This window comes from Uloborus diversus, chromosome 5, assembly GCF_026930045.1.
Source record: "Uloborus diversus isolate 005 chromosome 5, Udiv.v.3.1, whole genome shotgun sequence".
In the NCBI taxonomy this organism is placed as follows: Eukaryota; Metazoa; Arthropoda; class Arachnida; order Araneae; family Uloboridae; genus Uloborus; species Uloborus diversus.
The window spans coordinates 134,049,351-134,072,821 of record NC_072735.1 but is presented as its reverse complement, the minus strand read 5'-3'; the positions used below and the strand labels follow the sequence as shown (position 1 = coordinate 134,072,821).

The 23,471-nt window shown below is 29.8% G+C and overlaps 1 protein-coding gene across 10 annotated transcripts in view; it reads left to right on the top strand.

Moving 5' to 3' along the window:
* Positions 1-23,471, top strand: part of LOC129222607 (ankyrin-3-like) — a 243,048-nt gene that overhangs the window by 140,345 nt on the left and 79,232 nt on the right. For 5 of the 10 annotated variants that reach the window (XM_054857129.1, XM_054857128.1, XM_054857122.1 and 2 more), the window contains exons 19-25: positions 666-758; positions 7,584-7,715; positions 8,695-8,815; positions 11,126-11,143; positions 13,833-14,057; positions 14,951-15,111; positions 16,379-16,590. In XM_054857129.1, the coding sequence (XP_054713104.1) occupies positions 666-758; positions 7,584-7,715; positions 8,695-8,815; positions 11,126-11,143; positions 13,833-14,057; positions 14,951-15,111; positions 16,379-16,590 (962 nt within the window). The remainder of the gene's footprint in view (positions 1-665; positions 759-7,583; positions 7,716-8,694; positions 8,816-11,125; positions 11,144-13,832; positions 14,058-14,950; positions 15,112-16,378; positions 16,591-23,471) is intronic. The other 5 variants (XM_054857130.1, XM_054857123.1, XM_054857131.1 and 2 more) reach the window with 3 other exon arrangements.

Genomic DNA, 23,471 nt, shown 5'->3' with positions numbered 1-23,471 from the left:
GGATTTTAATGTCTCCAAAATTTAAGTGCTTTGATTTTTTTTAAAACTCAAGTCCTTGAAACTTTATTGCAAATGTATTGATGGCCCCATTGCCTTGATAAGTTGAATTAGCTCAAAAACATAATGAATTGTTTTTTTTACAAGAAACTGTTGGACTGTTAAGCATTGGGAAAAGAAAAAAAAAGAAGTTTTTTTTCCTGAAATTAAAACAATTTTTTTTATAAATAACTTTTATTGACTATTATTTAAAGTAACATAATCTGTTTTTTATTTTTTTTAAGCATCAAATAGCATTTATAGATATTTTTCTTTAAGTTAATTCATTTTCTGAGGATTTTACTTTAAAGCAGATTTTCTTTGTAATTTTATCTTCCAGCATTTGCATTCCCCCTCCCCATTTCAGCAACTTTCTATTTTTGTTAGAGTACTTTTAAGTGAATTTTTCATTGAGTTAAAAAACTTTTACATTTTCAGTAACCAGCTTACATATAATAACGATTAAACAGCTTTTCTGGCTCTTAGGATTTAAAATTTTTTTTTAAAAAAAGAGAAAACCCCCCTTAACTATGAAGGGGCCTTTCACCAAAGAGTTTGGGAATCTGGTTTGATAACTGAGTGGGTGGGATTGTAAGATCTGTAGCTGATGGTTTGATCCCTTGGAACAGGTGATGATATAGAAGACACCTCACTGTATGGGAAACCTGCCCATGCCACCCACGTGTATCTGCCTTATATCGAGGGTCAAAAGTTACTGATGAGTAAGTTTTCACATAACACTTGCCCCCTTCTAGTTTTCACTTGAAATTTGTTTACTCTTTTCTCTATTTCCTTTTTTGTTTTACACATTAATATGTTTTATGTTATTTTGTTAATTATCCATTTCATATTTCTAACCAAATCATGTTGTGTGCGAAATATATGTATTTAATTGTTAATTAGTCTTCCTGTAAAGGCATGTCTCTAACTACCTTGTAATAGATGTAAATGTAATACCTGCATGTGTTTTTATGTTTTCCCAGTTTTAGTTTTGTTTTGATGCTTGTGTTTTTTTTCCCATATGAACATCTTTCTCCTCTTGTGCACTTTCTACTAGAAAGGGGGTGAAAAATAATCGTGAGAGATACACAGTGTATATTCATGGCTTGGGCAGCTACACGTTTATTTCATTTGTCAGCTTTTAGTACACTGCTTTCAATTGGAAGTATTATTTCAGCACTTAGCCACATTAAGCTTTTGTTCATTATTTTTGTTTGCAAAACATATTCTACTCTAATCTTGAAATTATTAAAGCTAAAAACTTTTCTTTTTAAATTTTAGTTTTAAGTTTTAATCCGAAAACTATTGCTGTACATGCTGATTCTTATTTTTCCATACATTTTTAGTTCTCAAAATAAGAGTTTGTTTTTAAAAGTATTTTTCATGTAGCCATTATGGGTTAGTGAATATTCGAAACCTTGTTTTTGGCTGTATATTCATACATTTTGCAATGAATAAGAGTTTTTTCAATCTTTGATGCTAAAAGTCGCACTTTTTTTTTTGAATGGTGAAAGGAATTTAGAAACCTTTTAGTTGCTCAACAATGGGAACTTTTCTTTGTTGATGTCTTTACTTTCTAATTTGAAGAATCATTTTCATCATAAACAAAATTAAGATTATTATAAAAACCTAAATTCATTCTTGAAATCTACTATTTTCGTTTATAGTCTGTAGAGGTCAAGTTATTCTGTATTTATTCGTGAAAGGCCATTTATATTTATGCATAAATCCTTTATATGTTTAAAACAATTTATATCTAAATTTCTCTTTAACGGTTTAAATAAGTTTTTAACTTATCAGATGTGAATACTTTTTTCCCTTTTTTTTTGTTTTGGTTTTGTTTAAACCACATTGTATTATATAGTAAGCATAAAGTTGCATAGTTTGTTGTTTCTTTAAAATTTAGCTCACTCTCTTTATCTTCATAATATTAAATGAGCTGTAATAATCTATAAATAACTTCAAGTTATATCTTTGCGAGGTTTTAATCTCGTTCCTATCAGGTTCTCAAACCAGTCGGAAGCAAAATTTTTCTGAAATGCATAAATTGTTCAGACATTATGATGACTATTTTTTTGTTAAAGGACTGCAGTAAAATAATTGAGACTCTTTCTACTGCCTTACGGTTCACTTTATATTGTTCTGAGATTTTTTGTGTTGTTGTTACTAAAACATCTGACACCCCTACTTAGTTTTCCCACAAGTCTTTCACATAATTCACAAATTGGTGTTTAAAGACTGATCGCTCAGTTTGTTGATCTTCTTTTTCATTTAGCCTGGCCATATTTGACGTGGAAATTGGCAAGCAGTCAAGTTTGAACAATTCCATTGAATGAATTGAGCAGGGGAGAAGGAAAAATAGTGATGGGATTTTGATGCATGCATTTTATAATATCAATAGAACCTTATTTATTGTATTCACTAAGTTGAAAATGAGGGGAAACAAAAATAGTTTTTATGGAAGCAACAAAATGCAGTATTTCATCAATTAATTTTGTTGTGAGAATATAGATGAAATATAGGTTGCATTAAAAAAATTATTGCCAGGGAGAAACGAACCTGCTTTCTTCGAACCTGCTTTTTAATAATTAAGAGGCAAACACACACATCTGTAATGGAAAACTAAGGTCACTATTATCTAGTTGATGCTTCCATTTCCGCCTACAAACCGGACATTTGCCTTTCTTCCTCATTGGTGGTCACACGGTATACGACTGCTTTCGTAAGAGGCTGTAGATAAATAACAATTGTCATTCGCTTAAACATTACAATGTAATAGAATTTTCCACTTTGTAAGGTTAAAAAACTAAAAGATTATGAGTGAAGTGGAATGACAGACTATATCTGACAGAACTGTTGCTTTCAATTGCTTTCAACGTATAGTTGCCATTTTATTTCTAACTCAATTTTGACTAAGTCTGATGTAAGTTGTGTCAAAAAGGATTAAAAACGGGAAGTTGATGAAGGTAAAGTTCATGTGTTCTGTGCAAAAGACTTACAGCCTTAGTAAATCCCCACTTTGTTTTAGCATTTTAATTCTGAGTTAATGAGGCAATTTTCCCCATCTTTGGATGAAAGTCTGCTTTTGAAATCAGTAGTCTACTTATAAGGAGTAAATTGTTTTCATTGATATACCTTGTGAGGAAAATGAACTTAAGCATTTATGCATTCTTTCTGTTTTCAGAATGGTAATGAACTTAAGTTATAAATGAATTTTTAAACTAGGGATATTTATTTTAAAACAGTTTTAATTAATTTGAGCAATGTTTGTTCATTAGAAGGCTCCCGGTTTTCACTTGTGTGCCCTTTTTTCATGTGGTCTACCAAGTAGGGAAAGGGTCCCTCTAGCAGGTTTTAAAATACCTTTCTTGAAGGAAAGAAACACTTGCTCTTAGTATTATATAACAGTGTTTCCTGTCATGCTTGAAACATCTATATTCGCTGTTTTATTGAACTTAATAATTAACAGTGGTGAAGGGGGGGGGGGGCTAAAATAAATGAACTGAAATGTTATAAAGCCTGTGTCATTTCCGACAAAAAAGATGCAGAACATAAAATTCCTGATATGGAATTAATATAATGGTTGAACTGAAAGTATGTGCGATGAAAAGCAATATATTTGATCCATAAATTGCACTCGTAAATGATGTGCAATGTTTTTTTTTTCATTTTACAATGAAATTACAACGGAAAAATAATTAGTTTTTGTGATACTGGAAACTTTTAAAATGTCATACAGGATATGATGGAGTTTTAAATTACTAGGTCAGTGGACACCCGGTAAGATGACTTGTGTGAAATTTTTTATGAACTATATTGGAACTTGCAATTGTCACCTGCATTCAGAGGTTTTTCTGATGATTCCAATTTTTCTTTCTTCAATACTGTTTATATTATTTCTTCCTACATTTGATACGTGTACTTAAACATTTCCATTTTTCTATAATAAATCCGTTTTATTTATTTTGACACCAAATAGATGATTTGGACTATTCTTATAAAATGTTGATTTTCCTGAATTTTGATATTAAATTGAAATTCTGTTCAAGAAACTAGTTCAGTGAACATTGACATTTTTTTTGAAATCTAAATTTGGAGGAACTTATCAACTGTGATGAAAATGTCATTCATAGCTATTCATAGTATTTCCAATTTGGTGGGATTATCACATGGTGTGAGTAAAGATAGTTAAGACGAATTTCGAGTTGTACTTGCTTTTGATGTTGTGGTAAAAGGATTTTATGGTTTTAGAACTTTTCAAGCAATAAAATTTTCAGGAATAATTTAAAAAGCCTCTCAGTGATTGAATGGGCTCTTTTGATATTCAGATGAAGAATTATAAAATGATTTAAACAAAAATTACCAGATGTTTTAATCCTAACTCAATTTGTATGTATGTCATAATTTGTTAGATACTGCATGAAATAAATTTTAATGTATGATGAATCTGATGCAAGTATTTAAAATTTTTTGTACGCTCCAAACATTTTTCATAAAGTTATTTTATTGTCTTTTTTAATGATTTTTGAAAAAAAATTCTCAAATCGACACAGATTGTTATATTTTTTACATTTTACATGTTTGTAAAATTGTGAACTAAATTCAAACGAAAGCTCCTCATTTTGCTGAAGCTTTCTGCTTCACAACGTGCAATAAAATCTTCGGGATTTCCTCTCCTACTTTGAAAAGAATGCCTTACATAAATCCAGCAGCATCAAAACCAGAGATGGTTTATTTTTTTCTCTGAACCAGTGCCATCATGGCGGGAGTGAGTCTTTCTTTCTATGATACATTGAGCTCTGTCCCATTCAAATTTTACTTTGTGTTTCAAAAAAAAATTTCCAAGAAATCATTGGACATGTTTATGAATAATTTATTTCTTTACTTAACAGAAAAAGCACTTCTTTCAGGTTAATGAGAAAAATATTGTATTACAATTGATCAAGATTCATTGGCTTTTTAATGATGTTATGGTAGTTAGTATAAATCTTACTCTCTTATTTAATTCTTATATTTTAAACAGCTGATTTAATTTTAGTATTACAAAAAAAATACTATGTAAAATTTTACTCAATTTTTCTCCTGCACTTTTTTTCTATTAATCTGCATTTTCAGAAAGAGCATAGCCTGCCAACATAACATTTGAAACAAAACAGTTTGAACTTTATTTTGTGTTCTTGTCACCATGAATGTGCAAAAGGTTAAGTTCAACTTTTGTGTGTTGAAATGCCGGCCTTTTATAGAGTTACTAATTGCTTTTTAAAAATATGTCAACAGGCCTGTCATTTAAGGGTGTCAGTAGGGGGAAGTTGCCCCAACCATAGTTTTGTGAAATCAATGTATTTTTAATTTACATATATTCGAGCATGGTTTTCATTTTTTGATATAAATTGCATTAGGTGTACCTTTTGTCCTCTGTTGTAGAAAATTTTTAAATGATGGATCTAACATATCTCAATCATCATAAAACAGTTAAATTTTCACATCGACATCTAAATAAGCAGTTAGTGTTTAATTTTTTCTTAGGTAACATCCTAACCTCTAAAATGCTGCTTCTCTTCTTCCAACAAAATTTCATGCCAACTTACGGTAAACGCAAAAAGTGAAAATCGTGAAATCTGTGTTATTGGTTTTATTTCTTTCTTTTTTTTTTGAACAAAAGATAATAATTTTTAAAATTTCCTAAAATGGGATACATTTTTTAAAAAGAAAGTCAATAATGCAGTTGCTGTTTGTTGTAAGCAACACTTATTCTCATTTACTTATTTGGTAAGCTGTCGTTTAAATTAAATGTGTATATTAATTACAGTTTTGCAAACATTGTTCTGTTTAAATTTGTTGAAAATATACATCTTAACTCATTATTGATTATTCAATTAAGAATTGCTAAAAATGAATTATAAATTTCTTTTCTGCTTATTAATTTATTTTTTTTAATGAAAAATTGCTGCTATTTGTTTTCTTTAAAATGTGAATTCATTCTATTATTTCAAGGAGTTTTTTTTTTTAAATATATTTCTGTTTTTAAAGTTAACTCTGGTCTTATGTTTCTTTTACAATTCGTATTGGAAAGCTTTTAGTTTGTTGAAAACTTTATTGCTAAAAGCAAATGAAGTATTCATTTTTCATGAACATTTTTTATTTATTGCTTAATTTTTCAACTAATATTTTTTTCCAGAAACAAAAACTGGGATTATTTTTCAATATATAACCAGTTAGTGTTTTTGAATTGTGAAGCATTTGGAAGCATTTTTGTTTTTAGGCAGCTATGGATTAATTAGTTGAAAGCAAAACTACTACTTTTAGTCTTTAACTAATTTTTAAGTTTTACTATTATATTAAATGTCCTACTTCATCAAGTTAATAAATTTTTTTAAGAATACCCATCGTTGATTAAAAACAATTCTTATTAATGCCATGCTGAAATGTAACAAAAGTTGTCATCAAAGGTTTTTAATGTTATAGAAAACTAATAGCAATGCCCAAATGCACTAAGAAGAAGTATACTAAAAATAAAAAGGACATTTATTATCAGTGCACATGATAGTAAGGATGTTAAATTTAGCTTTCATTATTGGGAAGCATTTATGAAATCCATAAAATAAACTTTGTCAAGGGATGCCTGCAGTTTCCTGAGTTAATTTACAGTGAGATCAGCTTCAAATATTTTCAATTCTAATGCATAAAATGATTTTAACCATGCATAATATTTTGATCATACTAGGACTGCAATTTTAAATCTTGTAAAAGAGTCTAAAAAGTCTAAAAAGCTAATTTTGAACTAGTGTTAAAAAATAAAAAAATAAAAAAAAAAGTTTAATAACTAAATGTTTGGAAACAAATAGGTAAAAAATGGCATGTTGATTATTGTTTAACCATTATTTCAAACCTTAATTGCCTAAATATATGGGATAAAATTATAAGAATAATCAAATTATCTTTCAAATTATTTTCCACTACAGTGCCCGCCGATAATAAAATCACTGGATTATAAAATCAGCCACTTTTTAAAATCAAATCTGAAAGAACAGAATTATTGCAATACCAAAACAAGTTAAAATCATCCTTTAATAAAATCACGATAGCGCCGTTTTATCAAATCAAACTTTCGGTACTCATGCATAAAAAATTGATAAAGAAGCACCAAGAAGTTTCCCGAGTACTGAAACTTCAAAACCTTTAATAAGGTATGCCAGTTTATAAAATCAGTCGCTTTATAAAATCAAATGTCTTCAGAACGAATGTGATTTCAATAAGGGGCGGGCACTGTATTAGGTAACTGACAAAATTTGCCGAAACAGTTACTCAAATCCAGTATTCACTTTAAATACAGAAAGAAGCAAAAAGTCAAAAACCTTTCCTCGTTTCTTGATAAAGTTAGAGAAAATTTTCCTGTTTATTGTTTTTGGTGTTTAACAATGTAACCTGTAGGGGTAAGAAGCCGTAATCTACACTTTGTTGGTACATTTTGCTTTTTCTTTTCTTTTTTAGTTTCAATTCTGTGTGTTTATGTTTCTTGTGGTATTAATGGCATATCCATAATTTAGCTGAAGATACAATGATGGGTGATCAGTCTTTGCATTATATGACTACGGATGAATTGAAAGCATTGGCAGATGATAATACTTTAGGGATTGATGTAACTCGAGATGAAAGAGGAACAGACTCCATGCTTACAGGTAATTTTAAGCTTTTGTTTCATTTTTTAAAATCTTAGTTTTCTCCATAAAATTTCTGCACTTAAAAATCCTGTTATGACAAGTTTTTTTTTTTGAAAAATACCATTTCTCATTTTTATTTTATCTACTTTTATGCTTTATGAAAAATATATTCTGTATATCATGGAACTAATAAATGTACATGGTAAAAAAAAGTGTGCACATATATATGTATACATACAAACACACGTATACATACAAGTCAAATGTTAATTCATCGCTTCATATTATCTGGAAAATAGCAATAAGCAAAACTTTGCTCCCCCCCCATTCCCCATTAACATGTATGGCATTCAGGGGCATTTTGATTTTATTGCTTACTTAATTTCTTTTTCTTATATAAAAGTATTATAGCAATAAATTACTAAACACTGACCAACACTGATCCACATTTTCAACACTGATTTAAGTAAATGAATCTATTTAAACTGTGTGTGTATTCTCTAGTATTATACTTGCCTCTATATGATGGTTGTTTTTAGGGAGTCATTTTTCTGTATGGTAGTTGGCGATCTTATTTTTCTACGTCACGAAACTTGCTTGGAATTGTTTTTTTTTTTTCAATGTCAGCAAAAGGGGTGGGTGGTCTGTCATTTTCTAGATAATGTAAAATCAATGTTTAAATCACACCTTTTGTCGCTATTATCCAAGAAAAATGATTTTAATTAATAATAATTTGCCCGAAATCCATTATATAAACGTATGTATAATCGCTATGTTCACCAAAACTTTCATTGTACTTTTACCAAGTTGGTAAGTTTATTTTGTAATAAGAAAAACAAAATGCATTCTACTCGACTATTGGATAAAGCTTTATTGTTGAAATTGATAATATTTGATTTTAATCTTTAAGGAACTCTGTTCTTCTTTGCATAATAATTAACTGATCAAATTTTTTGTTGTTGCTTATTTTGGTTAAGGCTTTGTTTTAATGTTGCAGCTCCATTGACTGCTGAAGAAGATCACTTAACTCCTCAACATGTTATTCACCAAGAAGCAACGTTTAGTAGTACTATGGCTCCTGACAATGTTGATCTTGCTAGAGCCCCTGTACATGCTGGGTAAGAAGTTTCAAAGATGTAGAAAGCATTTTGCTTTGATTGAAAATTCTATTGGTTCCTTGGATTAAAAATGTATGCATCAAACACTGTTATGCCTGTAATCGACAAAGTTTCAAACTTTGTAGTTAGTACTTTGATTATTTACTTTAAAAAGTTTATTTATTAATTATGCATATTACCAATGTTTTTTTTTCCGAGGTCAAAGAATAATTATGAAAGATTCAGAAAGGGTATATTTTTATTTTAAATTTACGAACGCATTTTGTTTAATCTCAGTTAATGTCATAGGCACCACGTTTATTATGGACCCTCCTTCCCACATCATGCCATGGGGCTCCTCTCCCATTTTTGTCAATGGGTATGCAAAAATAAGTTTTAACCACATTTTTTTTTTGTTCCGAACCCCATTTCAGTCTGAGCCCCAGTGCTGTAGTACAAATGGCTCCTGTGGATGCCATGGTTAAAATTCTACATTCTGATAATGTTTCTTATTGAACTTTAGACAAAGCTGCTTGCAAGTGCTGTACTGAAGTTCTGAAGTTCAGCATTTTGTGTGCAATATTTGTTTCACATTAATTTTTGAAGTTAAATTTAAATGAACGATGTTATTTTTTTGAACTTATTTAGCTGTCATTACTGACATATTTCATATTAGATTTGTATCTTTTCAGTAACTCTAGCTTTATTTATACTTTAATAGTTCTAGTTATATCGTGAATGAAAAGACTTATTTTACCCGTTTTATGACATAAATTACTTGATTTGTTCTTTTTGAACTCGGTAATGGTTCGACTAATCTTTTAGCTGTAAATTTTGTTTTTAAAATGTAATCAAATGTTTTGTAAATGTTTTTAACATGACGTGAATATTAGTTGTGTTTTGAGATCCCAAGTTAACCTTTTTTTCAATGCTTTGTTGTGAATATATAATGCATAATTTTTTTGTCTGAAAGAAAAGTCTATTGATTCTTATAGTCAGTCAAGGTAATGTTAAGTTTTTCAACATAGCAATGTATACCAGATATACACCGCCAGCTCAATTAATTCCAGCCGAGGACTGCAGTTTCGTGCTTATTAGCATTCATCAACCCGGCGTAGGACTAACTGAGCTGGAAATGTTTTATGATAAGCCATTATTGGTCGTATTTACTTATTCCTAAATTCAGTGCATTGAAAATAATTTCTACTCTGTGGAAATAAGTTTCCTGATGTAGTTTTGTCTGCTTTTACTATGGACTCCCTTATAAAAATAAATTTCTGATCTAATCAAAAAAAGTTCAAGTGTTTGTTGATTTGTTTCAGCTTATGACTGTTCCCTTTTCTCCATCACTTTGTACCTTTTATTTTTCAAGTTAAATTCTTATCAAAGTACTTCTGCGATGTATGTAATTCTCTTTGCATCTGCTACATACTTTAAAAATTCTTTGCATTTTGCTTGAAGGAGATAAAACTACAAAGTTGAAAAAAACACACACACAATTAAAATTTAATGATATCAAAATCTGATCAGACAATTGAAGTTGCACAATTTGTGAAGAATTAAAAATGTTTCTTTGTCAAGTTTTAAAAATTATGTAATCTTGAGTAAAATCTTTCACTTTTGAGACACAAATGCTTTAGAAACAATGAATCACAACAAACCATTCAGAAATAGTTATTTTTTTTTTAATTATGCATTTATATCTTTTGTGAATCATTAAGCAATACAAAAAATAATTATTTTAAATTAACATTTATAAAGGCAATCATCTTGAAATAACTTTTTGTTTTTCTAATATAATTAAGAAACAATAATTACTTATAATTTTGGTTCTTAGAATAGTTATCTGTAATTTATCCACAAAAGCTAATTAGTCTATTTAGTTTTTTAGAGGTTTTTAAAGTAAAAAATATGTAAACGTTTATCAAGAAATTGTTTTATTTTATCAAATTGCTTATAGATGACATCTTTTTAACTTCAATCTGAATGGTTTCACCAAAGTTATCCATTTATATTTCTTTCTAGTAAATTATTCATATTGTGCTTCACGTTTGAAATAATTCTTCAACCATATTCCATAATGTGCTTTATCTTTTGCTTATTTGTTCCTTATGTTCTTAACTGTGCTTAAAGAAAAACAAAAGTTATTTTTGCATGATAAATTTTTTCCTCTGTCTTGTATTTGCATGTATAATATCAATTCTTTGTCTTTGTGCATGTATTTAAACTGTGAATAATATGTGGCTATTGATTTCCTTTGAAACCCGTCAACTACTAGTCCCAATTAACTTCTGCTTTTCCCTTTTTCTGTGCTGCATTTGGATCATATAGCAAGCTGAAGTGGAAGACGTAAGTGTCACATTTTGCTGTAGACATTGGTAGTTTGTAGAAAAGTTAACATCCAGTTTGCAATATTGTATTTTGTTCATGAGTTTTAGTGTTATGAATTATTTTTGTGTGTAATTTTCATGAAATTTGTTACTGTGATGTATATAAATTACTTTTTTCGTGTACCTAATTTCAACGCATGAAAAAAAAAGTATCGTGACTTTAGAAAAGATGGATGAAATCTCTGTTATGAAAGTTACCCAAAACACTTCACAAATGTTATGAGCAGTTTTTCATAAGGAAATAAAACAAATTAACACATTTCCTCCCCCCCCCTCATGTTTCATATAAGAGATACGACAGAAATATCTCCCACATTTGCCCCTGCAATAACTCTGGTGCTGATGGTGTGCTGTTATTTATTGTTGTAGCCTTGCAGTGTGTGCTCTACCATTTTAACTTCTCCCATGGAATGAAATTTAAATTGCTGCTGTTCTATGACTCTCAAGTTATATAGAACAGTTTCATTTGTCTGTCCATGTCAAGAACCCTTCCAAGTCTTAAGCGAACCACCAGGGGTATGCACAGAAATTTTGGGGTCCCTTGCACATGACTTTTACGAGCCCACCTTAATAATGTTTACCCTACATCACTACATATATTTCAAACCTTATTTAAAAAATCTTGGGCCCTCTTTAGGCTTCGGTCCGAGGCAACAGGTCACCCCCCCCCCCTGCATACTCTTGCGAACCACATGTGATAGAAATAATATTTTCGTAACAATTATATTTGGTAAATAGAGGTGAATCCAAAAGTTTTCCAAGTCCAAGATTAATTTTCTGTAGCATCTTGCAGACCACATGAAAATTGCTCTGGAACTGTAGGTTGATAAAAACTGCTTTATAGCACCATGAGTGACTTTACCACACAGACTACAGCATGCATGTTACTGTAAGCATGGTGTGTTGCCGATTGTAGGGTCATACTTTTTTGAAAAGGATGAGAGAACAGTAACTTCTATTGGTAGCAGATTGCTACAGAAGCTCTTGCAGCCAAGGTTTAATGAAATAAGGACTCTCAATTTGTGGTTCCAACAGGATAGTCCTACTACATACATGGCAAGCAAGGGCGGATCCAGAAAATGTTCAAGGAGGGGGCGATTGTTTTTCACTCTTTACTCTTTAGGACTTCAATTTCTAAAAAATTTTGAAGGAGTGCATTGAACCCCTAGTTTACCTATCCCTAATATCATCTATCGTCTAAAATTGAGATTTCGGAACTTCAATTTCGAAAATATTCCTGCAGAAAGTTCCTGTCCCTATCCCCAGAGTAATAAGAAATGTGCTACGATTGCGTTTTAAAGACTTCAATTCCGGAAGAATTCCTGGAAAGAGCTCCCTTTCTTCTAACACCATCGAATATTATGTAAAATTATGGTTTTGAAACTTCAGTATTGAAAATATACAGGAAGAAATTTCCTGTCTCTCGGCTCAAGGAGGGAGCGATCGCCCCCATTGCCCCTCCCTTGTATCCGTCCTTGATGGCAAGGGCTCTAATTTACTCTTAGGACTAAATGTTTGCTGGGTCCCCAATTTCTTTATGAGGTGATAATCCGTAGTCATTCCCTGAGCTTGCTCCTTGGATTTTGTTTTTCTCTGAGGATACTTGAAGACTAAAGTTGACCAATGTAAAGTGAGAGTATTTTAAGAACTTAAGGCTGCCACATTTTAAGAAATCTCAGCAATATCACAAGAATGGGTCTGACAGATCGTGCAGAGCTTTTGAAAAAAGCATCTTAAACTCATAAGTTATAAAGTTTGGCATTTTAGATGTTATTTTAAAAGCGAAGTGATCCAGAGAATGTAAATCTTATAAGCTTTTAAATAGGTGTTTGTTGTTGCTTTGTTATTAATACTGATGTTATTTCCGCAGGACCCTGTGGTATTAATTTTAGATTTTCTACAATACATTTATTTTTGAAAAGCTTTTTTTAAAAATAGATTTTGGTATAGCTGAATTGCATTTCAACCTTATTCTTCCCAGAATATAATTAAATAGATTTCTTTTTATCTTAAAAGATTTAGTTATTTTTGCTGACTGAATTTAGCTTTAGCTTGTGATATTATTTAGTGCTTTTGTTAATTTTGTGAAATTTCTCATTTTATGCCTTAGTTTTTTAATTTACAGTAAAAGTAGGATTTGTAAAAGCAAAATAGTCTTGAAAGTGAGGATTTTTATTTGAATTGCGTTACACGCAGGGACTTAATTTGTCCAAGACAATTGAAATACATTGTAGACATAGACTCTGCTTGCTGTTTCCATTTCTCAATTTTTTATGTGAAATTAAGCTAACTGTATATCATTGAAACTTCGATGCATTTAAAATTGAAACTTCGATGCATTTAAAATAAAATATTTTAATTTTATCTTTATTTGTGTTCATGTTGAAGGTCTGGCTGTTGTGTAGCAAAATTCTTAAGCTTCATTTAGGCAAATATTTCTTTTTGCCCTTTTTCTATACCTTTCATGTTGATTAAATTTAAAGTTTATTTCAACTGTCATCTTTGAATTTTTTTTTTTTTTTATGTCAAGTTATGATTTTGAGAACTCATAAGATTTTATGTCTACTCACGTGTATTCACTGATGCAGCTCTTTAAACTGTACATTAGTACATGTAAAAACTAATATATTTTTCTTTTATTTTCACAGCTTTTTAGTTAGCTTTATGGTAGATGCCAGAGGAGGTGCAATGCGGGGATGTCGTCATTCTGGAGTCAGAGTTATCATCCCACCCCGTAAGGCTCCTATGCCGATGAGAATCACCTGTCGATACTTGCGGAAGGAAAAATTGGCCTATCCTCCTCCATTGATGGAGGGTGAGGCCTGTGCGTCCCGAATTTTAGAAGTTGGACCTTCAGGAGCAAAATTTTTAGGGTAGGTGAAAAGAGGATTCCCAAACATGTGAAACAAAGACTTCACTTTTTCAGTATCAGAATATTATTATACAGTAGAGTGCAAAACATCTACAACACAAAAAGTTATATTTTTAACACTTGAAGATAACTATTAACTTATAGATAACTATAAAAAGATAACTAAAGATTCATATCCATTATAACAATGCAATCAGAAATGTTTGAGTTTCTTTTTATAAGTTCATTGCTGTTCCTTCTATAATTACAATGTGTGACTTACTTGTGTGAAGCAGATCAAGAACATCAAATTTTTTTAGTGGTTTAGGTTATAAGTGGTTAGGTATTAAGAAATTCTGCTTTGTTTCCATACGTAATTTTTTCCATTGTAAGGTCCCCCTTTCCTAGTTTTTGCATTTGTATTATAAACTAGTGGCACCCGCACGACTTTGCCCGTAGTAGAAAATTAAAAGGTCATTTGGTTCGCCTGTATATTAACAAATAATAGTGGATGAATTTCTCGCCAATTGGCTATGTTAAATGGCTCGCCCATATTACGGTTCCACGTTATGATGGTGGAATTTGCTTGGAAAATTTTTCTTAAAATTGGTATAGAAAAAAAGCAAAATCGAATTTTCAAAAAATCGCTTCAAGGGGCACACCCCCATGCTACAAACTATGTTCGAAATTTCATGAAAATCGGCCGAACCGTCTAGGCCCTATGCACGTCACAGACATCCTACAGACATCCTCACAGAGAGAGTTTCAACTTTATTATTAGTAAAGATTATTTGTTGTTTATGAAATTGCTCTTGTTTGTAACTTTATCTTATCTTATAATGTCTAGTTTATTTTTAAATAAAACAGTAATGTTATAAAAAAAACCTAAAAATCTTTGTATTTTCTTTGCTCTAGGCCAGTAATAATTGAAGTACCTCATTTTGCTTCACTTCGAGGACGGGAAAGAGAAATTACCATTTTGAGAAGTGATAATGGAGAATCCTGGCGCGAGCATACTCTTGAAGCATCTGATGATGCGGTTCATGATGTTTTCAATGAAAGCTTTGAAGGAGAAGGTAGAGTTATTGTACAAGCTTTTTCTTTCACTTAATTTCTTTGCAAGGCTTTGTATTTACTTTTTGTGTTTTATGGCACCTTATTTCAAGAATATTTGAGAATTCTTTAGAATTAGATTAATTTGCATAGAAATGTAATTAAAAAATTTTTAGAACCTTCTCTTACCTGCTGACTTAGCAGAGTACATATTAAGTAAATTAGTGTTCAAAGATAATGCTTATAAGGAACTTTTTACTTAATTGCTCTTTCTTGAAGACTATTGATGTAGTTTAATGTGTGTGTGTATATATATATATATATATATATATATATAAATTTAGTGTGTAGCATCAAAACTTGTGTTTTTGCAACACTTTTAGGGGCTTCCCTTTAGTTTGAAAAAAAATTTAGTTATTTTTCCATTTTTTGAGAAGATTAACTTCAGGGTTTACAACTTTATTTTGGATCTTGCATTCTTCAGTTTCAATGAGAATAACGACAAGAAATAAATTACTGAAAATATTTTCTTTCATGTTTGTTTACTTTCTATGTTTTTTCATAACATGTTGTGGAGTTTTGACTTGATGGTATCTAAATCTTCCTTTGGCATGTAAATTTCAAACATGGAAGTAGACTATTTCCCACTTTCTAGCAAAATTTTATGTCATAAAAGAGTCATTAATTTTGAAAGGTTTGATTTTTTTTTTGAGTCTTTATGGAATTGCTTTAAGGTAGTTAACTAGGTTAGAATGATTCCTCAAAATGTAGAAATATTCCTCAAAATCAATAACTGAAGAATTTGAGCATTTTTGGATAATTTTACAAGATTTAAAAATGAAAAGAGATTTGAATCCCAGCAGCAATGAGCGATATTATACTTTTTAAAGCAAAATTTCAAAGCACTTTTAATTTGTCAGACACGTGAAAGGCAACAATTGTAGTTAGTTTTACCTATTCTACGTTTTTTTTTGAACATTTTTTTTTTAAACAAATTCATTTTTTGCTAATTTGCGCTATTTTATTCCTGACACATTGGCAAAATAATTTGATGTATTTACTCAAATTATGTTCAGTTAAGTTTGAAATGTTAAATGGTGTACCTTTGCTTTGTTAATTAGTATTTATGCATTACTCTTTACACTTGCTATAACAGCAAAGTTCTTTTCAACTGATTAGTTAGTACTGTAGTCATGAAATTTTATGCAGGTATAATAGGTATAAATAGGTGTTTCTATGTTCTTAATTTCAGTATTGCATTCTAAGACATATTATTTCTCTTATTTACAGAGCTTAGTGCTATCGAGGACTTGAGTACGAGCCGCATCACCCGAATCTTGACCACCGATTTCCCACAATATTTCGCTATTGTTACCCGTGTAAGACAAGAAGTGCATGCTATTGGTCCAGAAGGGGGTATGGTCAGCTCAACTGTTGTACCCCAAGTTCAGGCCATTTTCCCCGAAGGTGCACTAACAAAGAAAATCAAGGTTGGACTTCAGGTAAACAACAGCCCCTCTAAAGACACCCCTGATAAGTCACTCTTCCCAAATCACAATACTCCTTCCTCTACCTTGAAAAAATCCGCCCATAGAGCTCAACACCGGCAGAAGGCTGGTTTCTTTGCCGAGTTAATACGTCGTACATGGCCGAGACTGGAGCTCTTCTCACTTATGTGAGCAATATTAGGTGCAATTTCAAAGATTCAAATCCCAAATAAATGCCAAATTGAATCTTTGGCTATGTTGTATTGGCCGAAAAAAGAAAAGAAAATGTTGATTTTTTTTGCTGAGTTTTTATACTGGCAGAAGGGGGCTTTTCATTTACTGGTTATTCTTTAGGTGCCGCAAATAGTTTGCTATTAAGTTTCTTAAATAAAATTTTATTTTTATTTTTGGTTGAAAGTATGACAACCTAGTTCGTAAAAATAAATCAATGTGGGTTTTTTTGTATTTAAAATTATTTCCCAAACATAATATAGCATTGTAAATAATGAACAATACAGTCAGAAATTAAAAAAAAGCATGTGACTTATTATAAAATGACAACTTGAAAAACATGTTTGAAATTTAAGAAAAAAAAGGATTTATAAGCAATAAATTTTCAATTTACTCTGATATTAATGTATATTTTTAGTAAATTTTTTCAAGATTATATTATTGACTATGTTTTGAAAACAAATTGAGGAAAAAGTTATCTTCATTTTAAACAATGAACCCTACATTTTGTAAGAACAAGCTGAGTGTTTGTACATTATCTTTACATTAAAAATGTTATGTGCTTGTTACGTGTTTTATTGAATGTTAGAAAAAAACTCACAATCTTTTATCTGAATTTCCTGTTTTTTTTATACTCATACATTGAAAATTTTGTTTGTTCATTTCTCTTCGCTCTTGGAACATTAAGAGTTTAATGCAGATGTTTTGCAAGCTTTCATATATTCTTCCATTCTTGTTCTATTTTGGAATGTTTTTCCTTTTTTTTTTATGAAATGAGGAACTGTAACTTTACAGTAATAACAATGTTGCACAACAATTGAAGTAAAAATCTTTCACGTCAAAACTTATAGTTTTCTTGCAAAAGTAACTATTTTTTAAGGATCATTTCTTCTCAAATTTTTGAAATTCAAAAATTGTCATCTGAGAGGATTTATGCTCTGAACAGAAGAGAAAGTGTGTCATTAGTATGTGAATTTTTTCACAGAATTCAGAATTTGTTGCAGAATTGTGTTTAAAACTTGCAATAATGCAAATGATGTTTGAAAATAATTATATTCTTTCCATTCTGTTTACAGTTTTGGAAATTTTCCTACTTTATTCAATTTAGTTGCTGTAACATTCTAAAATATTAGCCATATATGACTGACTAGTATAAATATTTTTTTTACTGTTAAAAGTAAGTGTTTCACTTCTGTATGATGATGGTGGGCAAAAAAATTGTTTTAAGTAGATGTTTTTCCTTAAACTATTATTTCAGTTCTAAGTTGACTAAAAAACTATCAGTTGATTGTGAGAAGAGTGTAATATTTAATATAATTTTACTAAATCTGTTTTTATACTTAAAATTAAACTTTTAAATTTTTAAAAACTCAATTTTAGATTCATTTTCTAAAAGTTATTTTTTATTAACTTTTAATTTTGTTGTACCTTCTTTCTAATTAACTCATAATTAAAACAAAATGCAAGCAAAATTATTTATTAATCAGAAAATGTATTTTTATTTTTTTTCTACTATGATTTGTGCATTAACAGCGTTTTTAACTTTTGTAATTGCACTTGTCAGAGAAAGTTTTTGAATGGCAATTTGCCAATAAAAAATGCTTAGTTTTAACTACTGTCTGCTAGGCTATTTCTAAGTATTTAATTGTTTTTAAGAAATTAAATCTTTTCATAAGTATTTCTGAATGATTTTAGGTCTTTTTTTTAAGTCCAAATTTTGATAGTTATATCTTAAGTACATTGTTTGTCTGCAATTGTTCAGTTCCGTAACTTATGTTTCCGTTTTTAATTCATGCTATTTGTGTTTTAAAAGTTTTATACTTCGTTGCAGTATACTTATGTCTTTTGCTCTTCATAAATAATTTTGGTATGTGATATTTACAAATATGTACTTTTATTTTATCTGAGTAGATAAGCATTTAATGTTACATTGCCCTCTGTGTTAAGATAGGATATGTATTAACACAAGTGTACTTTGTCAAATATATGAATTAATGTATCATCAATATTCACTTTTTTTCTGTGAAAGAATTGGATATAATTTTATAAAAGCTTAGTTCGAGTTCTAACATGTCCCTTTTGGAAACTAAATAAATGCATGATTTTTAAAAAGTGCCTAGCTGAATTTTCAAGAGGTGTTAGTATTAGCTTACATTTTTTTCCCTAGTTTTATTTCACAATTACATATTGAGTCCCCCCCCCCAACGCTTCTTTCAGAGTTCAGTACTGATGAATTTGAAGCATTTGTTATAATTATTACAGTCTAGGTCTATTCCAAGGAAAATGGTCATTTTGTCCCACACGTGGCCCCTCATATATGTCATTAAAAATCATACTTGAAAATGTTAATGAACAATTTTTTCCTGTGTAACAAATTACAAACTTATGTGTGATATCTAAAGCAAAAAATTTCGTTTTTACCCTTTAAAATCATTACTTTTTAATGAAATATATGAAACGTTACATACGGGACAAGCAGTTAACTTTTTCATGGAATAGCCCTATAATATATTTCTTTTGTAAGTTAAACTGTACCGTCTTGTATCGCATAATATTTACTGAGTTATCATCCAAGTTTATTAACAGAATTTGCCTCCTTTTGAGGTTTTGTGAGTTGTTCCAATATTTTCATATATATATATATATATATATTTTTTTTTGTTATAGTATGTTGTGTGTTTTGTTTGCTTTTTATTGCATTCATCAGCATGCAATTTGTATTGACGGTTTGATGCTTATGTGTGATACATATGCAAAATCTGTTGTGTGGTGCTTGAAACATTCTAGTCATATTAAGTGTGTTAAGTCTTTTTGTTGTTTTTAAAATTGTTTCAATATTTTTAATGAGCTTATTTTCTAAAACTTGCCTATTTTTATTAATGAAAGCACAGTTGTTTAAATTATAATTATGTTTTTTTTATTGGTGTATGATTTGATAGTGTAAGTTTTGTTAAGTGTAATTGGTCCTTTATTTTGCTTGGTTGGTGAACTAATGGAAATATTCTTTTTTCTTGTTCTGTCATATCTTTGCTTTAGCACAATATTTTCTTCAACCTCCTTTGTGAAATTAATATTTAATATAATTCATTGAGGCAAATAAGACGCTTCAAAATTAATCATTGAATTGTTTTTCTGTGATATAATGAGTTAAATAGGAATGTAGCATAAATGTTTCCATCATTCATTAAATCATGCTTAATGCATATTGCCTCTGCCTAAAGCTGCTTTTACTGTAAACATAATCTCCCATACGTAATGACTATTTTCTGTAATCATATTTTAACAATAAAAAGCGAGATTAACTTGTGTTTGCTCTCATTTTTTACTGCCTTTACATCTTCACACTTTAACCTGCATACTAACCACTGCTTGCTTTTTAAAAATGAATTCTAACACATCTTTCTTTTGAACTGTTATCAAACTTGTATTTATTTATTTATTTATTTATTTATTTTTAATTTTATTCTTTACCCTTATGTATTTTCAGTCATTGAAGGATTTTTCATTGATGCTACAAATTAGGTTTTAGACATTAAATGTATTATTTATGTTTTTGTTATTTTTTAAATTTTATTGTTAGATATTTAGTTCCAAACAATTCAAAATTTGTTTTATTACTTTAAACATTAAACAAGTCAATTTCATTTTTCATGTCTAAAAATTGAAATATCTAGTTTTATTGCGAAGTAATGAATGTTTAGCAGGTTTTTAGCATTTAATTCTGTTATAGTCAGTAGTCACCAACAGGTTATTGGGTTTATTTTAACAATTTGGAAATTGTTTGGGGTTCAATACAGTAGAAGACCGTTATAACGCACACCTTTTTCGTTATACAGGTTTTGGCGTTATATTTCACAAATTTTGAAACTAATATTCAGAATATATATATATATTAACACTTCAGAATTAGTTCTATCTGCAATGAGTATTAAAACACTAATTATACAACTAAAATATGCTTTACAATTAAAAGAAAGTGAATTATCCTGCACTTCTGCCAGTTTCAAAGTTTGCATAACAGCTGCATTTTCAAGAGCCATCTGATATTTTCTCTTTACTGTGAATATTAATTTTCATTTAAAAGCTTTGAATTAATCTGGAAAGATGAAGAACTGTTTCAAAATTTAATTTTCCTAACAATTTTTATGTTGGCAGGGCAAAACAAAGGATTTTTTTTTAACTTAAAAACCTATTGTTTACTTCTGAAAAGTTGTGCGATTTATAGAGAATTGCGTTATATAGGTCGGCATTATAAAGGTATTCTACTGTATATGTCAAACTTCATCCTGGATGAGAATGTTTTCCAAAAGACAAGGTTTCATGCCTCATATCTTCCCTTTTGCCATAAAATTATCTTCTTGTGTTGCATTAAAATTTATTCTCGGATTTTTCAGCTAACCAGATGTGCAAATGCTGTATGTACATCTGTTTTATTTTGAAACTTTAAATTTAAATTCTTCATCCTGATTGCAGTTTTCTATAAACTTCTGCAACTTAAAATTATTTAGTATCATCTCTTTTCATAGAAATGGTACACTACATACATTTACTGAGTTTGTATTTATCGACTGTAATAGTTCTAGCGCTTTTTACCGTATTAATTTAGGAATATTTTATGGATAGGAAAAATTATTTTTAGAAATAGGTGTGGTAAAGATCTTACAGCAATAAATTGTAAGGATTTATATGAATGTTTCCTTAAAATCGTAAACATTGTAACAAATATGTTTTTCAACTTTGATCAAAGACAACAATTTAGTCTGTAGAAGCAATGGCCATTTTGGCATTTGTCATCTTTACTATTTTACAGGATATTTATTTATCTGGATGATTTATTTTCTAAAACATACTGCAATGTGTATTTCTACTAAATTTACTCAAGTTTGATAGCTTCTCTGATTAGTTTCTACATATTTAACTGCCTCAATTTTAAAGGCTTATTTTCATAATATTTTCATAATAATGCTATTAATTCTTTCATCAGATTTCTGAATAAATGTCCTTTTTAAAGTATCCAAGAAAACTGTTTTCTAATGTCTCACCTTTATTTCGAGAAATTTTCTAAATGCTTTTCTATTGATTTTTGCTCATTGTAATACTATTTTAGAATGACTGTTAAGACTCTTGGTTTTTTTGTATCTTTGCATATGCACTTGCATGTAGTGAAAATTAGGTGTATTTTGAAATATTTTGGAATTTAATTCAAATTCATTGCATTTTGCATGTATTGTACTTTCTTTGTTGATCTACTTCCTGTGTCTATCTCATTGCTCTGAAACTGCACCAACTTGTCATGCTTCATTTCACTGTAAAATTTTGTGAAACATGTACATATTTCTAGAATTAGTAACTATTATTATGTATGATTTCATCTTTGTCTTTTACTTTTCCTGTGAAATTGCTGTGATGAACTTTTTAAGTGAAATGTTACAACTTTCCTTGAAAATAGTCTTTCACTATTTTAGTTTTTATGCTTTATTCAAGTATCTTTTAAATTTCTTTAAAAGTGAAACATTGTGAAGAGAAATGTTTTGATACATGCGTGAACATAATTTTTCATTGTTTTGGCTAGGTATTTTTCTCTAACTTATGAAATAAGACCAAATTGCTTTCCTCTTGAAAAGTTTTCATTTCTACTAACGGCTGTCCCTATGGTATGCTTTTTCTAAGTTTTCCCATAGGAAAGGTTATAATTTAGGAACTTAAAAGTTAAAACACAGTACAATCTCTGTAATCAGAAATTCTTTTAACCTGAACTTTGCTTAACTACTATTTTCTTCAGTTTTATATTATTTATTTTTTGGTGAGTAAACAATATCCCCAGCGGCAGCCATTTCAGCCATTTCTACTGCAGACTACTAAATCCTTCCGTTTTTCTCCCCCCTTATATACTAAGAAATTTTTAAAGCATTTAAATTTTAAAACTCATTTCAAAAGTGATCAAATTTGAAAGCAAAGTATTTTTTAAATTGTATATTATTGAGCTGCATACTTATGTAAAATTAATGAATGGCTTTGTATTACAAAGCCAATGCCCAAAGCAATATAGATAAAGCTCAAATTAGCAAATTCATTGCAAACACGTGTTTTGGGGAATCAAGGAACCTCATATTTCAGTACAAAGAAATCTGAGCTCTAGAGTGTAAAGTCATTCAAGAAAATCCAAAGAACAAAAAATGCTAGAAGCCCACCCTTCTTGGATAACTTTACATACCAAAACTCATACATTGCATTGAAAAATGGGTTCCTTGATTTCCCGAAACAAGTGCCTGAAATTAATTTACTAATTTGTGCTTTATCTCTCTCTCTCTCGACGTTATTTACTAAAGTTCAAGAAGAAAAAATACTGTTAAGAGCATTATTACTGCGTTCAAGGTTGAAGTTTACTGTAATATGTCTTAATGAAATTAATAATGCATTTTCCGACTAATAAACAACTTGTTTGACATTTATTTAGCACATTTGCTTATAATTACAGTAATTTAGTAAGAAACTTCAAATAATTTTTTTTTTGTAAGTGTCAACTTTAAAGCCAAAGTTCTAGTGTATGCTGTCCCCTGACATCCATCTTTGAGTACCTCTTTTACCTGGAATTTTTGATTTCCCGATGGAGGTCCCATCCCGATAATTTCTGTTGTTTGAGGTTCCACTGTGTGTTTGTCGCG